At 46.9% G+C, this 21884-nt stretch overlaps 1 protein-coding gene across 2 annotated transcripts in view; it reads left to right on the forward strand.

Moving 5' to 3' along the window:
• LOC144604950 (proton myo-inositol cotransporter-like) overlaps positions 1–21884 on the forward strand; it is a 110432-nt gene that overhangs the window by 46820 nt on the left and 41728 nt on the right. Inside the window, exons 2-3 of one of the 2 annotated variants that reach the window (XM_078419873.1) lie at positions 2868–3011; positions 13578–13686. In XM_078419873.1, the coding sequence (XP_078275999.1) occupies positions 2868–3011; positions 13578–13686 (253 nt within the window). Of the gene's footprint in view, positions 1–2802; positions 3012–13577; positions 13687–21884 lie in introns of both variants that reach the window. The other variant, XM_078419872.1, reaches the window with a different exon arrangement.

Genomic DNA, 21884 nt, shown 5'->3' on the forward strand with positions numbered 1-21884 from the left:
CCTCTAATCTAATACCAGCCCGTGCCTGAAAGCCCTACCAGGAACCACACATCACGGTGAAGGGGCAGAATCTACAGGCAGTTGACAGCTTTACCTATCTGGGTAGTACACTCTCACGAGTGGTGAACATTGACATTGAAGTCAACAACAGGATTGCCAAGGCCAGCGCTGCCTTTGGGCGACTCCGTGAGAATGTTTGGGAGCGGAGAGGACTCAGCCTTACCACCAAGCTGAAGGTCTACCGTGCAGTGGTACTCACCACTCTTCTCTATGCCAGTGAGACCTGGACTGTCTACAACAGACATGCCTAACAGCTCAATCACTTTCACTGGAGCTGCCTACGCAGACTCCTTCACATCAGGTGGCAGGACAAAATTCCTGACACAGAGGTCTTGGAACGGGCCGGAATCCCCAGACTCCTACGGAAAGCCCAAGCCAGATGGGTAGGCCATGTCGTCAGAATGCCCGAGAGTCGACTGCCAAAACAGCTTCTGTATTGAGAATTGTGTCAGGGCAAGTTCTCCCTGCGTGTGGGCGTGTCTTCCGGGCCCGGATTGGCCTCACCAGTCACTTCCGGACCCACAGTCACTTCCGGACCCACAGTCACCAATCCTCCAACTCAAAGTGAAGTCATGGTCATCTTCGAACCCGAAGGACGAACAATAACAACAACCTCAATCTAATCTTTGATGTGAACCTGATCTGTGATGGAACCGATCCTGTGAACCTCTATCTAACCTGAAAGGACTGTCAGGGTCCCTGGATTGAGTAGAGGGTATAAGGACAAGTGCTGCATCTCCTGCGGTTGCAGCGGAACGTACCTGGGGAAGTGGTGGTTTGGGTGGGAAGGGATGAGTGAATGATTGAATGCTTGGGCTACAATTCCGCTTGCTTCCAATTACTCTGAATCTTAATCCCACGCCTACTGCATGGATCTTTGACCCAGCCTGCATGTTCAGATGAATATTAAAATCTTCCTATGCTCAACAATGCTATTTCTTGGACACCTTCCATACCTTCAAATTTATAGCTGTCAACTTCCGATTTACAAAAAAAGTAACTCAGTACGTAAGGCAACATGTCATGAGTTCATGGATAGGTGATGTTTCGGAACAGGACCCTTCTTCAAACTGATTGTGGTAGGAGAGAGAAAGCTGGTTGGGGGGGGGGGCATTGATTGGCAGTTGGTTGGAGAGAGGCCAGAGATGAAAAGATAAAAAGTAGGAGATAAGGAGATATTGATAGAAGAGGCGTGAAATATGAAGCCAGCGGAAGGAATATGGATGGAAGGGGAAAGGATGAAATGGGCGCACATCCAGGTGGGGTGTGGTGAGGAGAGGGGAGGGGAAAGAAGGAGTTGTTTGTAGGTGATTTACCTAAAATTGAAGAGTTCAATGTCCATAACACTGAATTGTAAACTACCCTCTCCCTTGAAGGGCCCTCTACTTATTGCCTGAGAAAACTTTCTTGAACACATTTGTTAAATTCCACCTTGTCTAAGCCCTTGGCAATATGACAGTCCCATTCTATATTGGAAAAGTTTAAAAGCACGTACTCTAACAACCTTAGTCTTGCAGCCTGCAATCTCTGGGCATATTTGCTCTTCTAATTCTCGTAGCTTATTTGGGGGCCATAGTACATTCCCAACACGGTTATTATCCCCTTTTTATATCTTGCACTCCCAGCAAGGTGATCATCCCTTTTATTTTAGCTCTACCTGCATCGTTTCACTGGACAAACCATAGGTATTGTCATCTCAGCCCACTTCAACGGTCCTTTCTCAGCCCCTGCTGTGCTCCTGCCTATTCTACCTACTGAACTTTCTTTCATCACCTTCTATACCGACCACGACTCTCACCTGCCTCAGTCTTGCATTGGATCCCGCCCCTGTGCCATTCCAGTTTAAACCCTCCTGTGTAGCACTAACAAACCTCCCTGAAAGGATGTTGGTGCCCCTCCAGATCAGGTATAACTCATCCCACTTGAACAGGTCATCTTTGCGTCAGAAGAAATCCCAATGAATGGCCCAAAAATCTAAATCCCTGTCCCCTGGGCCAACTCCTCAGACATGCATTCATCTATCCTGTTTCAACCCTCACTTGCATGTGGCACGTGACTTTTCTTGTAAACCAACATCTGCACTTTCTTGTATCTACATTTCTTTATTTTCAATGGTTTCACGGCAAAACAGTTGAACAAGCCCTCTCAAGAAACACTAACCTATTATTCAGAACCCTTCCCATCATACTATTCCACAGTAACTTAAAGGTAACTTGTTTTTGTGGCCATTTTGACCAGTTTTACTTTGATCACTTGCAACTAGTGGTACTGGTTATTCCAAACTTGAACAAACAAGAATATTTTATGAATTAATCTGACCAAAAGTAATGTTTGCTTTGTTTTATTAATCTTCCTAGCTTCTTGCTCTACTTGACCTTGTTACAGTGATGCCTTTTTGATTGTTGGGATGGAATTTCTGTATCTTTCTCTGTAAATTAGATTTTCTGACCTTTCAGTAACAACAGTTTTTATTTGAGAATTGTGATACTGAAGGTTCTATATTTGTGCAGACTACTGTTATTAACTCTTAAAGCCACAGCATAAGCTAACTCCACCACTTCAAAAGTGTCATAATTAATTATTGGTGCAGTGTTTTTATATTGACTGTTGAAATTAACATTCTTTTTTGTCCTACCCATTTTAAACACATTTTAATGATTTATGAACATTATTTTTAGATGAATGATGGCTTCGACATGCTAATGTGTTAATTTACTTTTATTACTGTCATTTCTCTTCCAGATACATGCTTGGGCTTTCAGCTGTTCCGGCCATTATTCAGTTTGTGGGATTCCTTTTCCTTCCAGAAAGTCCACGATGGCTAATGCAAAAAGGCAAGACTCAGAGAGCACGCAGAGCACTGAGTCTGATTCGTGGAGTCCAAAATATCGAGGATGAGTATGAATCCATCAAAAGTAGCATTGAGGAAGAACAGCGAGAAGTAGGAGAAGGTAAGCTTCTGAAAGCTAAGAAAATAAGGTTCTCAAATTTGTACTGCTATTACTCTCCACAGGTTGGGAGAGTAGAAAAGAGGAAAAAAATCTGTATCTTGTCTTTTATCAGCCACAAAAATGAGCAGATCTACTCGGGAGCATTAGATTGAAGTAACTGCAAGTTGTAACCGAAAATGTGACTCTTCACTGTTTAAGAAGAGAGATTTCCACTGTTAGGAAAAAGATAGGAAATTATAGGCCAGTTATTCTGACTTTTTATGGTGGGTAAGATGTTAGTGTCCATTATTAAGGATGAGGTATCCGAGTACTTGGAAGCACATGATAACATAGGCCGAAGTCAGCATGGTTTTGTTAAGGGGAGATCTTGCCTGACAAATCTGCTTGAGTTTTTTGAGACGGTAACAACCAGGATAAACAGTGGAGAGAGGGTAAATGTTGTTTACTTGAATTTTCAGAAGGCCTTTGATATGGTGCCATTCAAGATCCCTGCTAAACAAGATGGCAGCCCATGATATTAGAGGCAAGGTACGAGCATGATAGAAGATCAGCTGACTGCCAGAAGGCAAAGAGTAGGAATAAAGGGGGGATTTTTCTGGTTGGCTGCTGGTGACTGGTGGTGTTCTGCAGGGGGTCAGTGTAGGGTCTGCTACTTTTCATATTGTATGTTAATAATCCGGATGAGGGAATTGATGGCTTTGTGGCCAGGTTTGTGGATAATATGAGGATATGTGGAGGGGCAGGTAGTGTTGAGGAAGCAGGGAGTCTGCAGAGGACTTGGATAGGTTGGGAGAGTGGGCAAAGAAATGGCAAATAGAATATAGCCGAGCCAAATGTACAGTTATGCACTTTGGCAGAAGAAATAAAGGCATAACGTTTTTTCAATATGTGGAGAGGATTCAGAAATTAGAGGCACAAAGAGACTTGGGAGTGCTGGTGCAAGATTCCCCAAAGGTTAATTTGCAAATTGAGTCATCAGTAAGGAAGGCAATGCAATGCTAGCATTCATTTTAAGGGGATAAGAATATAAAAACGAGGATGTAATGCTGATCAAATGCTAGTGAGGCCACATTTGGAATATTGTGAGTAGTTTTGGATCCAATATCTGAGGAAGGATGTGCTGGCTTTGGAAAGGGTCCAGTGAAGGTTTACAAGAATGATCCCAGGGATAATTGGGTTATTTGGTTTACATTTGAGTGAGGAGCGTTTGAAGGTTTTGGCCTGTACTTGCTGGAGTTTAGAAGGATAAGAGGGGGATCTCATTGAAACCTGCAGGAAGGAACTGCAGATGCTGGTTTAAACCGAAAATGGACACAAAAAGCTGGAGTAACTCGGGTAGCATCTGTGGAAAGGAATGGGTGATGTTTGAAAAGGGGTCTCAACACGAAACGTCACCCATTCCTTCTCATTGAAACCTACTGGATTATGAAAGGCCTAGATAGAGTGGATGTAGAAAGGATGTTTTGAATAATGGGAGAGTCTAGGACCAGAGGGCACAGCCTGAGGAAAAAAAGGATGTACCTTCAAAATGGAGACGTAGAAGAATTTATTTCGCCTGAGTGGTGAATCTGTGGAATTCATTGCCAAAGATGGCTGTGGAGGCCAAGATATTGGGTATTTTTAACGCAGTGACTGATTGGTACTTAATTAGGAAGTGCATCAAAGGTTATGAGAAGTAGACAGGAGCATGGGGTTGAGAGGGAAAAATAAATCAGCCATAATTGAATGGTGGAGTAGACTGGGCTAAATGGCCTAATTCTGCTCCTATTTCGTATGGTCTTCTGTATATTTGGAAAAAATTATTTCAACTTTGATTTAATATAACACAATTTTGGTTAATTTCGGAAGGAATATTTTATCAACGATAACAATGCATTATCTATAGGTGTGATTTGAACAACGTGACTCGTCACAATTTGTTTAGTTCCCTCTCTCCACAATTTCAAAGGTAACTCACTTTCTGCCATAATTACTGCTATTCTATTGACCCTCAAGGGCTATATATGTATATATATATAAATATATATATTTAAAAAATAATAATATATATAATTTGTACCTTTCTCATACAGCAGAAAGTCCACATTCTGTTGACATCTTTCTGTAGTTTCTTGAGTGAGGCTGCACATAAGTGTGCTTTTTAAAAAAATGGGCATTGCAGATTTGGCTGCCATTTTTTTGTGTTGATTTTGATGAGTTCCTGAGACAGATTTGGAGCACCCAACCTGACAAGATCAAATTTACATTTATTTGGGACATTGTCATGTAAAGATCAGCTGTTAACATTTTAGGCTGTGAACTTTTATCTTTCTAAGCTAACATTCAACATTGCTGACAAACATTAATATTATCCACCATATTATTATCCACCAAATGTAATGTTTCTACACAAGATGGCCAAAATCCAAATGCATTCTTTGGTCAAGTGGAAGTGGTGCTGTTTAAACTTGTAATAATTTAATATTCTCTTTGTGGCAGATGTAATACTGTAGCGGGTTTTTGTTTTGCCTTTAAGGATTTCAACTTAAATAGTATTTCAATACATTTGTCATGGATGCCAGTAAGGAACTTCATCAACAATTAAATGTTGAATCATCACTCTGTGTTGTGAATTTAATTATGTTGCCTTGTTGTCATGGTGATACAGCGTGAAGGCCTTCCAAGAGACCCAGACTTCCTGCATTTCAAAGTGCCTAGTTTGATTTTGTCAATTCAGATTAGTGCTTAACAACTTCTCCTTTGACTCCTCCCACTTCCTCCCAATTCCTGAAATTGTGGAGAGAGGGAACTAGACAAATTGTGACGAGTCACGTTGTTCAAATCACACCTATAGAGGCGTAGCTATGGGCACTCGCATGGGCCCTAGCTATGCCTGCCTCTTTGTCGGGTACGTCGAACAATCCCTGTTCCGGACGTACACTGGCCCCATCCCCGAACTCTACCTCCGCTACATTGACGACTGCATTGGTGCTACCTCTTGTACCCATGCAGAACTCACTGACTTCATACACTTCACTACCAATTTACATCCTGCTCTTAAATCTCCAACATCTCCCTACCGTTTCTGGACCTCACCATCTCCATCTCTAGTGACTGACATCTACTATAAACCCACTGATTCGTACAGCTATCTGGACTACACTTCTTCCCACCCTGTCCCATCAGCCAGCGTATCCAACAAATCATCCTCCAACATTTCCGTCACCTCCAACGGGACCCCACTAATGGCCACATCTTCCCATCCCCTCCCCTTTCTGTGTTCCGCAGAGACTGTTCCCTCCGTAACTCCCATGTCCACTCGTCCATTCCTACCCAAACCACCCCATCCCCGGGCACTTTCCCCTGCAACCGCAGGAGATGCAACACCTGTCCCTTTACTTCCCCCCTCAACTCCATCCAAGGACCCAAACAGTCTTTCCAGGTGAGACAGAGGTTCACCTGCACCTCCTCCAACCTCATCTATTGTATCCGCTGCTCTAGATGTCAACTTCTTTACATCGGAGAAAAAATATGCAGGCTCGGCGATCGTTTCGCTCAACACCTTCGCTCAGTCCCCCATAACCAACCTGATCTCCCGGTGGCTGAGCACTTCAACTCCCCCTCCCACTCCCAGTCTGACCTTTCTGTCATGGGCCTCCTCCAGTGCCATAGTGAGGCCCACTGGAAATTGGAACAACAGCACCTCATATTTCGCTTGTGCAGCTTGCAGCCCAGCGGTATGAACATTGACTTCTCCAATTTTAGTTAGTTCCTCTGTCTCTCTCTTCCCCTCCTCCTTCCCAGTTCTCCCTCTATCTTCCTGCCTCCACCTATATCCTTCCTTTGTCCCGCCCCCCTGACATCAGTCTGAAGATGGGTCTCGACCCGAAACGTCACCCATTCCTTCTCTCCTGAGATGCTGCCTGACCTGCTGAGTTACTCCAGCATTTTGTGATACCTTCGATTTGTACCAGCATCTGCAGTTATTTTCCTACAGATTAGTGCATTAACGTGGGATAGTTTTGATGAGTCAGACTTGAAATTAATCCTGAAATGATATTACTAAATGCTGTGCACAGTGGATTTACAGTTGTGGATTCCACTCAAACTCAAAGAATCGTAAGAGAGAGAGATACATCACTTAAAGTGAAAGTTTGCCCCCCCCCCATCCTGCCTAGTCCTCCCAACTATCGACCGCTCATTTACACTTATGCTACATTTTCTGTTTCCAAAGTTCTATTCTACTGTAGTCAATGGCATCAAATCTCCTGCCAGCAAACTCCACAATTTTACTGAATGTTTGTATTCTTCAATACAGAGCAATCCTTTCTGTACCTTTTTTGTTAAGTGCAGGTCTTCTGAATATTTCAGGCATTTTCTGCTTCGTTCAGATTTGCAGCATTTGTGGTGTTTTTAATTTTTCAGACCAGGAAATGTCCACATATTGGGCAGAAATGGGCAGAAATTCGCCTACTGATAGTTCATTTTCTACAGGCTTGGATTCAAAGAGAGAATCTCGGAATTAAAGTTTGTTTTGTTAATATTTGTTTTGTTGTTAATTTATAAAATAACAGAATACTTAGCTCATTTGATCTTGTAGAACCAGTTATTATTGAATGGCCATTTGTTTGTTATTTTTCTGGAATTTAAACTTAGTGCCACTTAAATAATGACCTAGATATTATATGACTTTTCTATGATGAGTACCAATAATGCATATTTATCTACTGTCCCGGGCTGCAAAATCAGACAATACTCCAACCTGAAGACTTGGGGGAGACAGAGCTTCACCATTTATTCGAGGCTTCAATCAGAAGTTGCATTGTGCAATGATCGTATTTTTATGAAAATTGCTTATAATGGCTGGATGCCATTTTAGTGATTTTTTTCCCCTTTCTGCCCTTTGCTACCCATATTTAACTAACCTCTCACCCCCATGAAACTTGAAACGTACTGTGATAAATAACCCACACTGAAGACACTGTTCTGAAACATTCTTACTGTTGAGCTGGAGTACAGTTTCTGTTTTTCTTTAACTCTATCTGGTGCAGCTCTCCGTCTTTTCACTTGTTTCAACACTACAATATGTGATCTGACTGATGAGTGCTTCTGTTTCTGCACTACATTGGGTATTGAAAGAAAATTCTTCTTACGCAGTCATTCTTCTGCCATATGCCATTTATTCCCATACCTACGTTTCCTTGAAATAGTGGTGGTGATTTGCCGTCTTGAAATGCTGCTGTTCTTCTGGTGAAAGTGTTCCAACTGTGCTATCAGTTATAACGTTCCAGTGGTTAGACCTAGTGTCAATGAAGGAACGGTGATACATTTCCAAACCAAGATGGAATGGAATGTGCTGCTGGCGGAGCTTTCATACCCTTATCTATCTTGGCAGCACAGGTTATAGATATGGGAGGTACAGCTGGAGCAGTACAATTTTGATTCTTTCGGATGTCAGGGGTTATGGGGAGAAGACAGGAGAATGGGGTTAGGAGGGAAAGATAGACCAGCCATGATTGAATGGCGGAGTAGGCTTATTGGGCTGAATGGGCTGATTCTGCTCCTATCACTTATGAGCATGAATTATATAGAAAAATAGGTGTAGGAGTAGGCCATTTGGCCCCTCGAGCCAACACCGCCATTCAATATGATCACGGCTGAGCATCAAAAATCAGTACCCCGTTCCTGCTTTTTCCTCATATCCCTCGATTCCTTTAATAATAATATAATATTCATTTATTGTCATTGCAACGAGTACAACGAAATTAAAAAATAGCCAATCCTGACGGTGCGTACAAACATATATGCAATAAATGCAAAAACAAATAAATACATAAATACAATTAAATACAATTATATTAATTACAAGATTTTTTAACGGTGTTGCCTAGTGCAAAGATAGTGTTCAGTTCTCGTATGGCCCTGGGGTAAAAACTGTTCTTAAGTCTGTTTGTTCGGGATTTGATCGACCTGAAACGTCGACCAGAGGGCAGATGAACAAACAGACGGTGGCCGGGGTGGGATGGATCTTTTATTATTTTGCCTGCTCTACTGAGGCAGCGTAGGCTGAACAGGTGCTCCAGGGAGGGCAGTGAGCAGCCGATGATCTTCTGGGCCGTCGTGATGACCCTCTGAAGGGCCTTCCTGTCCTTTTCTGAGCAGCTGGCATACCATGTGGTTATACAGTATGCCAGCACACTCTCGATGGAGCAGCGATAGAAGGACAACATGAGCTTCTCCTGCAGGTTGGTTTTCCTGAGGATCCTCAGGAAGTGGAGTCTCTGCTGTGCCTTCTTTACTGTGGTGATGGTGTTGGTAGACCAGGTAAGATCCTCTACGATGTGCATACCCAGGAACCTGAAAGCGGGTACCCTTTCCACACAGACCCCATTGATGTAGAGTGGGTCGTAATCTACACTGGTTTTTCTAAAGTCAATTATAAGTTCCTTTGTTTTGGAGGAGTTCAGGACCAGATTGTTAAATCTAAATCTAACTCTCTTGAAAGCAATGAATTGGCCTCCTGCCTTTTATGGTAGAGAATTCCACAGATTCACAACTCTCTGGGTGAAGAAATTTTTCCTCATCTCAGTCCTAAATGGCCTACCCCTTATTCTTAAGCTGTGACCCCTAGTTCTGGACTCCCCCAACATCGGGAACATTTTTCCTGGATCTAGCCTGTCCAATCCTTTAAGAATGTTATATGTTTCTGTAAGATCTCCTCTCATCCTTCGAAATTCCAGTGAATACAAGTTCAGTCAACCCATTCTTTCATCATATGTCAGTCCAGCCATCCCGGGAATTAACCTGGTGAACCTACGCTGCACACCCTCAATAGCAATTACGTCCTTCCTCAAATTAGGAGACCAAAATTGCACACAATACTCCAGGTGCGGTCTCACCAGGGCCCTGTATAACTGCAGTAGGACCTCTGCTCCTAAACTCAAATCCTCTCACAATGAAGGCCGACATGTCATTAACTTTCTTCACTGCCTGCTGTACCTGCATGCTTACTTTCAGCGACTGATGTACAAGCACACCCAGGTCTTGTTGCACCTCCCTTTTTCCTAATCTGACACCATTCAGATAATAATCTGCCTTCCTGTTCTTGCCACCAAACTGGATAACCTTACATTTATCCACATTATACTGCATCTGCCCACTCACTCAACCTATCTAAGTCACCCTGCAGCCTCATCGCAGCTCACAGTGCCACACAGCTTTTTTCATCCGCAAACTTGGAGATGTCTCATTTAATTCCCTCGTCTAAATCGTTAAATATATATTGTAAATAACTGGGGTCCCAGCACCGAGCCTTGCGGCACCCCACTAGTCACTGTCTGCCATTCTGAAAAGGACCCGTTAATTCTTACTCTTTGCTTCCTGTCTGCCAACCAGTTTTCTTTCCATGTCAATACTCTACCCTCAATGCCATGTTCTCTAATTTTGCACATTAATCTCTGTGTGGGACCTTATCAAAGGCTTTTTGAAAGTCCAGATTCACCACATCCACTGGCTCTCCCTTATCCATTCTACTTGTTACATCCTCAAAAAATTCCAGAAGATTAGTCAAGCATGATTTCCCGTTCATAAATCCATGCTGACTTTGACCGATCCTGTCACTGCTTTCCAAATGTGCTGCTATAACATCTTTAACAATCGACTCAAGCATCTTCCCTACTAGCGATGTAAAGCTAACTGGTCTATAATTCCCCGATTTTCTCTCCGTCCTTTCTTAAAATGTGGGGTTACATTGGTTAACCTTCAAAGAAACTATCCAGAGTCGAGAGAACATTGGAAAATGATCACCAATGCATCCACAATTTCTAGAACCACCTCCTTGAGTACTCTGGGATGCAGACCATCAGGTCCTGGGGATTTAACTGCCTTCAGTCCCAACAGTTTACCTAACACCATTTCCTGAAGGCACATCTGCAGCCAAAGTGCAGCATTGATTGTTGGAATGAATGTTTATTTTGCTTTAGAGATACAGCATGGAAACACGCCCTTCAGCTCAACGAGTCCATGCAAACCATTGATCACCCCCTCATTCTAGTTTAGTTTAGCTCATTATTGTCATGTGCACCGAGGTACAGTAAAGATTTTGTTGTGTGCTATCTAGTCAGAAAAGACAACATATTTGCAATCAAGCCATCCACAGTGTATAGATAAAGAATACAGTAAGTAGTCCAAGATAAAGTCCAACGAAAGATATTTTAAAAGCCTCCAATGAGTTTTGTGTTGGTTCTATATTCTATGCTAAATACTTCTACGTGTCCCACTTTCTCATCCACTTCCTACATATTAGGGGCAGTTTACAGAGACATACATACCCACACTTCTTTGGGATATGCGTGAAAACCGGAACATCCAGAGAGAATGTGCAAACTCCACACAGACAGGGTCAGAATCAACCCCGGGTCTCTGGCATGTCAGGTAGCAGATCAATCAGCTGCACCACTGTGCCAGTCAAATGACCGACTGATTGTTTTATCCTGTTTCTTGTGACTTATCTGAGTGTTGTTGGACCTGTACTCATCCGTAGCAAATGAAGACTATTCCATCACGAGTAATCTGTCATGTAAATTGTGGAAAGACTCAAAGATGAGAGGAGATGAGGTGCTCGTTGCAGGATATCCAGCATTTGAACTGCTCTTGTACATACATTATTTATGTGGCTGATGTAGTTGGGAACATGTTTAAGGTATTTATTCACAAAGTGCTAGAGTAACTCAGCAGGTCGGGCAGCATCTCGGGAGAGAAGGAATGGGTGACGTTTCGGGTCGAGACCCTTCTTCGCCTCTAATGTGTCCAATCCCTTAATAATCTTATGTTTCAATAAGATACCCTCTCATCCTAACTTCCAGTGTATACAAGCCTAGTCGCTCCATTCTTTCAACATACGACACTCCCGCCATTCCGGGAATTAACCTAGTGAACCTACGCTGCACTCCCTCAATAGCAAGAATGTCCTTCCTTAAATTTGGAGACCAAAACTACACACAATACTCCAGGTGTGGTCTCATTAGAGCCCTGTACAACTGCAGAAGGACCTCTTTGTTCCTATACTCAACGCCTCTTGTTATAAAGGCCAACATGCCATTAGCTTTCTTCACTACCTGCTGTACCTGCATGCTAACTTTAAGTGACTGATGAACAAGGACACCCAGATCACTTTGTACTTCCCCATTTCCTAACTTGACACCATTCAAATAATAATCTGCCTTCCTGTTCTTACTACCATAACCTCACATTTATCCACATTAAACTGCATCTGCCATGCATTTGCCCTCTCACACAACCTGTCCAATTCACCCAGCATCCTCATAGCATCCTCCTCACAATTCACACTGCCACCCAGCTTAGTGTCATCCGCAAATTTGCTAATGTTACTTTTAATCCCCTCATCTAAGTCATTAATGTATATTGTAAATTGCTGCGGTCCCAGCACCGAGCCTTGTGGTACCCCACTAGTCACTGCCTGCCATTCTGAAAGGGACCCGTTAATCCCTACTCTTTGTTTCCTGTCTGCCAACCAATTTTCTATCCATGTCAGCACTCTACCCCCCCAATACCAGGTGCTCAATCTTTAGTAGGAGAAACGGAATTAAAGTTTCAAATCTGAGACTCTTTTGTCTTATCTGTTTCTGACAAAGGGACTCTGACTTGAAACATTGCCACTCTAAGTTGCAGTTTGACCTGCTGAGGATTTCCAATATATTCAGTTTCTATTCCTTCTTTTGAACTTGTGCACGGAAGATCCTTGATGAAGCAGCTATTGTGGGTATGTCTTGAACATTGCAGTGAGGAATTCAGGCATTGATCTCTTGGGATGATTGACCTCCAAAAACCACAACTACCTATCCTTTGGTGGTATGCCTCCATTCATTGGAGTACTTCCACTTGATGGCCATTGTCTTACTCAGACTCCCTGATATTACACTTGATTAAATGCAATCTTGAATTCATGGATATTTGTCAGTGTGAGCATTATTGGCTTACTGCTAATATCAAATTTAGACCCAAGACATTTATTTCAAAAGCTGTGAACAGCATATTGCCTCTTTACTATGTTATTCATCTAGAAATATTCTATAATTCATGTGGTATTGTTTGAGCAAAATCGGATGTTTTGATGCTTTGAACTTGTTGCAACATACAAATTATTGTTTACCTGAAGTTATTGTAACTGCAGACCTCATTCAGAATACTTTGGACCACGCAGCACCTTCAGAATATGTGTATTACTGAGTACAATATTTATGATAAATCATCTTTTGTTTTAAGTCTGAAGTGGAAATAGAGTCTTGTGTTGCCTTATGCAGAACAGTAGGATTTATTTAATCTCCTGCTCTGCCAATTCTTTTAAAAATACTGTTCACTTTAATCCCACATTCTATCTTTTTTCTCAATCCTGCCAATTCTCTTGTAGATCTCTTGTAGATTATCATGGCATCAGGGACTTTGTTCAGAGTTAACTCAATCCAGAAATAATTTATTTTTGAAAATTTCCATAATGTCAAAAATGACAGGTTATTGTGTTAGTTTTTGTACCTGTGCATCAATTATGTAAATTCTCCTTTGTGACAGGTGGTTCTGTGTTGTGGAAGATGTTAACCTACCCACCAACCTTCAGAGCTCTAATCGTTGGATGTGGAATGCAGTTATTTCAACAACTTTCTGGTATCAACACAGTCATGTATGTATCAAATTCCCTTCAGATATTTTGCTACCATAATGTTTTGTTTTAAAGTGATTTATTCTCTAATATCGCGGATAATATTAATTGACAGCTTTATTTTTCTGCCTGGTAAAAAGATGTGCCATGAATATGCCTTGACTTGTCTTGAAATACTGTGCAAGATATTTAATGTCCTTTAATTGTTTGTTATACAATGGAAGAATTTCATTAGCAAGAATTTCGCAATGGAATTAGATCATTGAAGTACCATCTTCTGAACCGTTCCGAGGAATTGTGTATGAATTGTTCATAAATTCTATATTAATGACACATGATAGTTGGTTTATCAACTCTTTTCCTTTTTAAGCACATTAATTAGACACTGACCCCCACTGTACAGTTAGTTACCTCTCCACAACACGTACGTAACCTACAAAGTTGCACATCTATGGAAATATGGAGGAAACAAGAGCACCCGGATAAAACCCAAATGGTCACAGGGAGAATGTACAAACTCCACACAGATAGCACCCATAGTCAGGATTGAACCCGGGTGGCTGGCACTGTAAGGCAGTAACTCCACCACTGTGCCACCCACCAAGGTTGTATCTGCCTTCTTGGTATCCCAGAGCTCCACTTGCTTCCCCCTCCCCCCAGTCAACAGAGTCCCCCTAATCCTTAACATTCAACCCATCAGCCGTCGCATGCAGCACATAATCCTTTGACATTTCCGCCATCTCCAATGGGATCCTACCACTAATCACGTCTTTCCATCTCCACCCCTTTCTGCAGAGACCTTTCCTTCCGCAACTCCCTGGTTCATTCATCCCTTCCCACCCAAACCACCCCTTCCCCAGGTACTTTTCCTTGCAACTGCAAAGGATGCAACACCTGTCCCTACACCTCGTCCCTCGACTCCATCCAGAGACCCTGACAGGTTAGGCAGAGGTTCACTTGCACCTCCTCCAACCTCATCTACTGTATCCGTTGTTCTCAGTGTGGACTCCTATATATCGATAAGACCAAAAGCAGACTTGGCCTACGTGATTTCCCGGTTGCCAAACATTTTAACTCTTCCTCCCATTCCCATACTGACCATTCTGTCCTGGGCTTCCTCCACTGTCAGAGTAAGGCCACATGCAAATTGGAGGAACAGCACTTCATTGTTGCTTGGGTAGCATACTACCCAGCGATATGAATATTGATTTCTCTAATTTCAAGTAACCCTTGCATTCCCTTTCTCTCCATCCCTCCCCCCCCCCCAACCCCAGTCATCTTACTAGTTTCATTGTTCGTATCTTTTTGATATCACCTCCTCCACAGCCAACAATGGACCATAGAAACATAGAAAATAGGTGCAGGAGTAGGCCATCCAGCCCTTTGAGCTAGCACTGCCATTCAACATGATCATGGCTTATCATCCAAAATCAGTACCCCGTTCCTGCCTTCTCCCCATATCCCTCGAGTCCATTAACCCAAAGAACATCCCTCTAACTCATTGTCGGCTCTTTGGCTGCCGGTGTCGGCTTTGACTTGTTCTGTAACTTTTCATACCTCTGATTTCCCTTTCTGTTGAGTTACTCCAGGACTTTGTGTATCTTTGGTATAAACCAGCATCTGCAGTTCTTTCTTTCCACAGTTTTACTCAATGTTGACATCTGTAGTGCAGTCCAAATCAATGTGTGGGAAATGGTTAGCTTCACCAGGAGTCAGGCAGAGTTGCCCACTCTCCTCTGTCTTGTTTGTGTGCTGTATGGAACCCTTTGCTGAATCCATCGGAAAGCTCGAGAGCATAAGAAGGTTGATTGGCAATGGAAGCACTCAGATCAAAATCTCTCTGTACACGGACGACATTGCCATCTTTAGCTCAGATTCACAATCATTGATCAGCATTTGTGCCCTGTTTCAATTGCAATCAGGAACCAGAATCAACCGCAGGAAGAGTGGGGCCAAGGTCTTCGGCAAATTGCCCGACTGATCATCCATCCCCTTTATCATCCAGTCTGATTGCCTGAAAGTTGTGGAAATTTGGTTTGAAGGGGCTGAGGCATGCAACAAGGATTGGCTGGAGCGAATAGCCAAGATCAAGCAGAAATTGGGTTGTGGAAACGCACTCCCTCTTGATAACTGGGACAAATCTAGTAATCGGGTGTGAGGCTCTCTCAGGGCTGCTGTACTTGGTGCAGCTGTGGGTCATCCCTGCTCCTTTGACTTGGCGATCACTCAAGTAGTTTTCCAGTTCATCTGGGAATCAAAGATGGAGCAAATCCAAAGGGTCATGCACATGTCTGCAGACAATGGGGGAAAAAGCGTGCCCAATGACGCCCTCATCTTAATTACCATCTTAGTGTGTAGCTGTATCAGGCTGTGCGTAGTGCCAAAGCTGGTGGGCATCAAATGCTGTCTTCCCCAGTGTTGCAAAAGAAGGATGAACCTGGCACCGCCGCCATGTAGAGGCTGTGGAATATAAATAACAAAGGATAGATATGGTCGCCTATACTCTCATTTAGAGCCACAAAGACACACCTTAGTAGGTGCACTATCAATTACCTCATCTGGGATTGGATCTTTCCTGCACCATCAGATTCGTACTATCACTGCACGCTGCCCTTTGAACACCCGCAATGGAGAGGAGAGGAGAGGAGACTGTTGCCCACCTCTTCACAGAGTGTGAATTTGTGAAATGGGTCTGGTGAATGATGGATCATTGTCACGGTTCATCCCAAACAGCTCCGTAACAGAGGACACTCTGATTTATGTGCTGTTCCCAGTGACATCTTCAGAGATGAATATCAAATGCTGCTGGAAGGTCACCAACTTGGTGAAAGATGCTCTTTGGTCCGCCCGAAACATGTTAGCCTCCCAGCACAGCAAGATGCTCGTCAGGGATTGTTGCCGACTGGCCCATTCCAGACTGCAGGGGTGCGTGCTGAGGGACATGCGGAAGCTTGGTGTAGCCAGTGCCAAGGGTCTGTGGGGGAGGACCACAGTCCAGGGTCTTTTCATTGCTGAACATTGAGAGGCAGAGTCTGGTAGCAACACCCCTCAAAGTAGGGAAGGGATTTTACCCCAGAAGACCACATGCGTGGCAAGGATGTTTTATTTGAAGATAGTTGCGAACACTTTTGAGTATGACATTAATGAATTTATAGAGGCTAGGATGTCAGAACAACATTTGCACAGTTTTGTTTTGTTCTGAATAAAGTTTATTTTCGGAATTTAAAAAATGTCATACTGTATGTACCAGCTGGCATTGACTTAATACCTAATTAAGGTATGACTGAGTTGCTTCTGGCTATATTGAGATTACAGAGTCGTCCTCTCAAACAACCGGGAGCTCATATTTAAATTGAGAGTGTGGCGGATCAGGCCACTCCTTGGGTCAGCCCCCTCGTTACGTGACGGACAGGCGAAAGGGGTTAAAAGCCAGACCAAGGGAAGGCGTATCTTATCCCTAGGAGAACTACGCTGTGGGCAGGAGCTCACAGCCTAATAAAAGAATCTTACTAAACACTGCCTGGCGTCTTGCCTTTTCTCTGGCCTCCGCCAGGCCACTACATTGGTGACCTCGACGGACATCACACGTAGTGATGTCAAACGATAATGTGCAACCCGGTCCTGCCGCCCTCGTGCAACCCGGTCCTGCCGCCCTCTTGGTACTGCCGACCTCGAGGCCGTCTCCCTCAAACTCCCGACCCTGTGGACCGAAGAGCCTGAGGTCTGGTTTCAGCAGGCAGAGGCACAGTTTGCTGTGCGAGGGGTAACCGTCGACTTGACGAAGTACTTTTATGTCGTCGGCGCCCTGGACCAGGCGACAGCAAGGCGAGTAAAGCCTTACCTTAATGACCCCCCCGCGGATGACAAATATAAGGGCCTTAAAGAACTCCTTATCAGGAGGTTCGGCCTCAGCAACGCCGAGAGGGCAACTCGCGTTATGAGCCAGGGGGGGCTCGGGGACCGACGGCCGTCGGCCCTTCTGGAGGACATGCTCGCCCTTATGGGCAACCACCCGCCCTGTTTCTTATTCAAGCAGGCCTACCTGCGGCAGCTCCCGGTCGACCTCCGTTCTCAGCTCGCTGAGGACCCCTTCACCGACACGCAGCGGCTGGGCGAGTGCGCTGATCAAATCTGGATGTCCCGTCGGGAGGACCTGGAAGCCCTAGCCGTCTTTTCCGCGGCGTCGGAAGGCCAACAGCAAGCTGGGGCCGCCGTCGACCCCGTTTCAGGGCGACCCCCGCGGCGAAATCCGGCCGCCATCGGGCACCCCGGTGCCGGCACGCCCTTCTCGCACGGCCCGCCGACAATTCAGCCAGACGCCACCAGAGGTCGCTGGTGGTCGGCCCAAGCAGCACCACCTCCAATACCGCTGGAGACCACCGGAGGTCGCTGGTGGGCATCCCAGTCTGCACCACCACCGGACACCAGCAAAGGCGGCTGGTGCTATTATCACCGTCGTTGGGGACCGAACGCCAAGCAATGTCGCCTACCCTGTGCCTTTCCGGGAAACGCAAGGGCCGGCCGTCAGTGATCCCTTCGGCGGCCGGCCAGATCCATCATGTGTTCGCCCGGGATCGCCGCACCGGGGGTCGGTTCCTCGTCGACACTGGAGCAGAGGTGAGCGTCCTACCTCCTTCCACCGCCGATATCCATACGGGCAAACGCGGCCCCCTCCTCACTGCGGCGAACGGTAGCCCCATCAACACTTACGGGGTCTGCCAGCTCGCCCTTAACTTCGGCGACAACTGGTTCACGTGGCGGTTCATCATTGCCGATGTTTCCCAGCCGCTGCTGGGCGCCGACTTCCTGCGGGCGCATTCCATGCTCGTGGATGTCAGGCGGCAGCGCCTGGTGCACTCCAGCACGCTGAGGCCGGTCTCCCCCAACGTCGGACACCTGTCGTCCGTGGATGCGACGTACGCGCGCATCCTGGCGGACTTCCCGGACATTGTGGAAACCCACTTCTCCTCCTCCGCTCCCAAGCACGGGGTGCAACATCACATCCCCACCACCGGGCCACCCGTGCACGCCCGAGCGCGGCGTCTCGCTCCAGACAAGCTCCGTCTAGCTCGAGAGGAGTTTCGTCAGATGGAGTCAATGGGCATCGTGCGCCCTTCCGATAGCCCGTGGGCGTCACCACTGCACTTGGTCCCCAAGGCGGACGGGGGTTGGCAACCGTGCGGGGACTATCGGCGCTTAAATGATGCGACCGTTCCCGACAGGTACCCGGTTCCGCACATCCAGGACTTTAATGCCCACCTGGCCGGAGCATCTGTGTTCTCCAAGGTGGACCTTGTGCGTGGATATAATCAAATCCCGGTCCACCCCGATGACATCCCCAAGACTGCCATCATCACCCCGTTCGGCCTATTCGAGTTCCTGCGGATGCCGTTCGGGTTGAAGAACGCCGCACAGGCCTTCCAACGGCTTATGGACTGTGTGTGCCGTGGCCTGGAATTCGTCTTTGTGTACTTGGACGACGTACTCGTGGCCAGCCGCTCGAAGCAGGAGCACTGCACCCATCTCCGCCAGCTGTGTAAACGCCTCAGCGAGTACGGGTTGTCAATCAATACTTCCAAGTGCCGTTTGGGGTGACGGCCATCGATTTCCTCGGCCATCGGGTGACCCCACAAGGGGTGGTACCTCTTCCGGACAGGGTCGAAGCTGTCCGCCGTTTCCCCCGACCGACCACTGTCAAGGGCCTGCAGGAATTCGTTGGGATGGTCTCGTTCTATCACCGCTTCCTGCCGTCGGTGGCCAGAACTATGCGCCCACTCTTCCACCTCATGGCTGGACGACGAAGCAGGAGCGGCCTTTGAGCAGGCTAAGGAGGCCCTAGCCAGGGCCACGATGCTCGTCCATCCTAAGGAGGATGCCCCAACCGCCCTGATCGTGGACGCTTCTGAGGTGGCGGTCGGTGCGGTGCTAGAGCAGCACATCGACGGGTGTTGGCGGCCACTCGCCTTCTTTAGCAGGCACCTCAGCGGGGCCCAACGGCATTACAGCGCGTTCGACCGGGAGCTCCTCGCCCTCTACCTCGCGGTACGCCACTTTCGGTACTTCCTAGAGGGGAGACCCTTCACCGCGTTCACAGACCACAAGCCACTCACCTTTGCGTTCGCCAAGGTTTCGGATCCGTGGTCTGTGCGGCAACAGAGACAATTGGCTTATGTGTCGGAATACACCACCTCAATTCGGTTCGTGGAGGGAAAAAACAACAGGGTGGCTGACGCCCTGTCTAGACCCGCGATCCACGCCGTCCTACAAATGGCCGGGGGGATCGACTATTCCGCCCTAGCAGCCGCACAGCTGGGGGACGAGGAGATGGCCGCCTATCGTACAGCCGTGTCCGGCCTGCAGCTGGAGGACATTGTCTGTGGCCCCGGGGATACAACACTGTTGTGCGACACCTCCACTGGCCTGCCTCGGCCCATCGTCCCTGTCGTCTGGCGTCGCAGGGTATTCGAGGTGCTCCACGGGCTGTCTCACCCCTCCATTTGGGCGACGGTGGCCCTTGTATCCTCCCGTTTCATGTGGCACGGGCTGCGTAAGCAGGTTGCACACTGGGCACGCACCTGCATCCCGTGCCAAACCTCAAAAATCCAGCGACACGTGCGTGCGCCTCTGCAAGAGTTTCGTGTCCCTCGGCAGCGCTTCGACCACATTCATGTGGACATCGTGGGGCCGCTGCCGACGTCCCGGGGCATGACCCACCTCTTCACTGTGGTAGATCGCTTCACGCGGTGGCCGGAGGCCATTCCGCTGGCAGACACCTCGACGGCCACCTGCGCGCGGGCCTTGGCGGCGCACTGGATCGCCCGGTTCGGGGTGCCACTGGACATTACATCCGACCGGGGGCCACAGTTCACTTCGGAACTGTGGTCGGCCATGGCAAGGCTCTTGGGTGTCAGCCTACACCACACTACGGCGTACCATCCACAGTCGAACGGGTTGGTGGAACGCTTTCACCGCCAGCTGAAAGCTGCCCTGAAGGCTCGGCTCACGGGCCCAGACTGGGTGGACGCCCTGCCGTGGGTTTTGCTGGGGATCCGCACCGCACCCAAGGAGGACTTGGCCTCCTCCTCCGCCGAGTTGGTGTACGGGGCCCCCTTGACGGTTCCCGGGGAGTTCATCCCACCAGCGCAGGGTCGAGTGGAGCAACCTTCTGATGCCCTGCAACGTCTTCGGCAGACGGTGGGCAGGCTGGCACCTGTGCCCACGTCACGTCATGGGACATTCCAGCCACACGTCCCTGCCGCTCTGGAGGACTGCCAGTTTGTGTTCCTGCGCAGGGACGCACACCGATCACTTCTCCAGCGGCCGTACGAGGGCCCCTTCCGGGTCCTGCAACACGGCTCGGCCACATTCGTTCTGGACATGGGGGGTCGCAGAGAGACTGTTTCGATCGCATGGCTGAAGCCAGCACACGTGGACATTGATCGGCCGGTGCCGTTTGCACAGCCCCGCCCGCGCGGTCGCCCCCCGTCCTAGCTACCCCCTCCAGTGTCTGCTACGACCCCTCCACCTGTCGGTCAGTCGCCGGTCCCTGCGCCGGTCATGGTGCGCACCCGGGCTGGTCGCCTCGTGCGCCCTCCTGTCCGTTTTGTACCTCCGGTTCTTGGGGGGGGTCCTGTGGCGGATCAGGCCACTCCTTGGGTCAGCCCCCTCGTTACGTGACGGACAGGCGAAAGGGGTTAAAAGCCAGACCAAGGGAAGGCGTATCTTATCCCTAGGAGAATGGAATTGAATAAATTGAATTGAATACATTTTATTAGCCAAGTATCTAAACATACAAGGAGTTTGCCTTGGTGCTTTGCTCGCAAGTAACAACATGACATACAGTAAACAATTAAGAATAAAACATAATTTAAATATATGAAGAATGAAATAAAATACCAGAGCAAAAGGAGGCTGCAGACTTTTGGTTGTTGAGTAGAGCTACTGCTCGTGGAAAAAAAGCTGTTTTTATGTCTGGCTGTGGCAGCTTTGACAGTCCAGAGTCGCCTTCCAGAGGGAAGTGCTTCAAAGAGTTTGTGGCCAGGGTGAGAGGGGTCAGAGATGATCTTACCTGCTCGCTTCCTGGCCCTTGCAGTGTACAGTTCTTCAATGGGGGGAAGGTTTCAGCCAACAACCTTCTCGGCTGATCGAACGATGCTCTGCAGCCTCCAGATGTCATGCTTGGTGGCTGAGCCAAACCAGACTATAATGGAGAAGGTGAG

This window comes from Rhinoraja longicauda, chromosome 23 (genome assembly GCF_053455715.1).
Source record: "Rhinoraja longicauda isolate Sanriku21f chromosome 23, sRhiLon1.1, whole genome shotgun sequence".
Taxonomy (NCBI): Eukaryota; Metazoa; Chordata; class Chondrichthyes; order Rajiformes; family Arhynchobatidae; genus Rhinoraja; species Rhinoraja longicauda.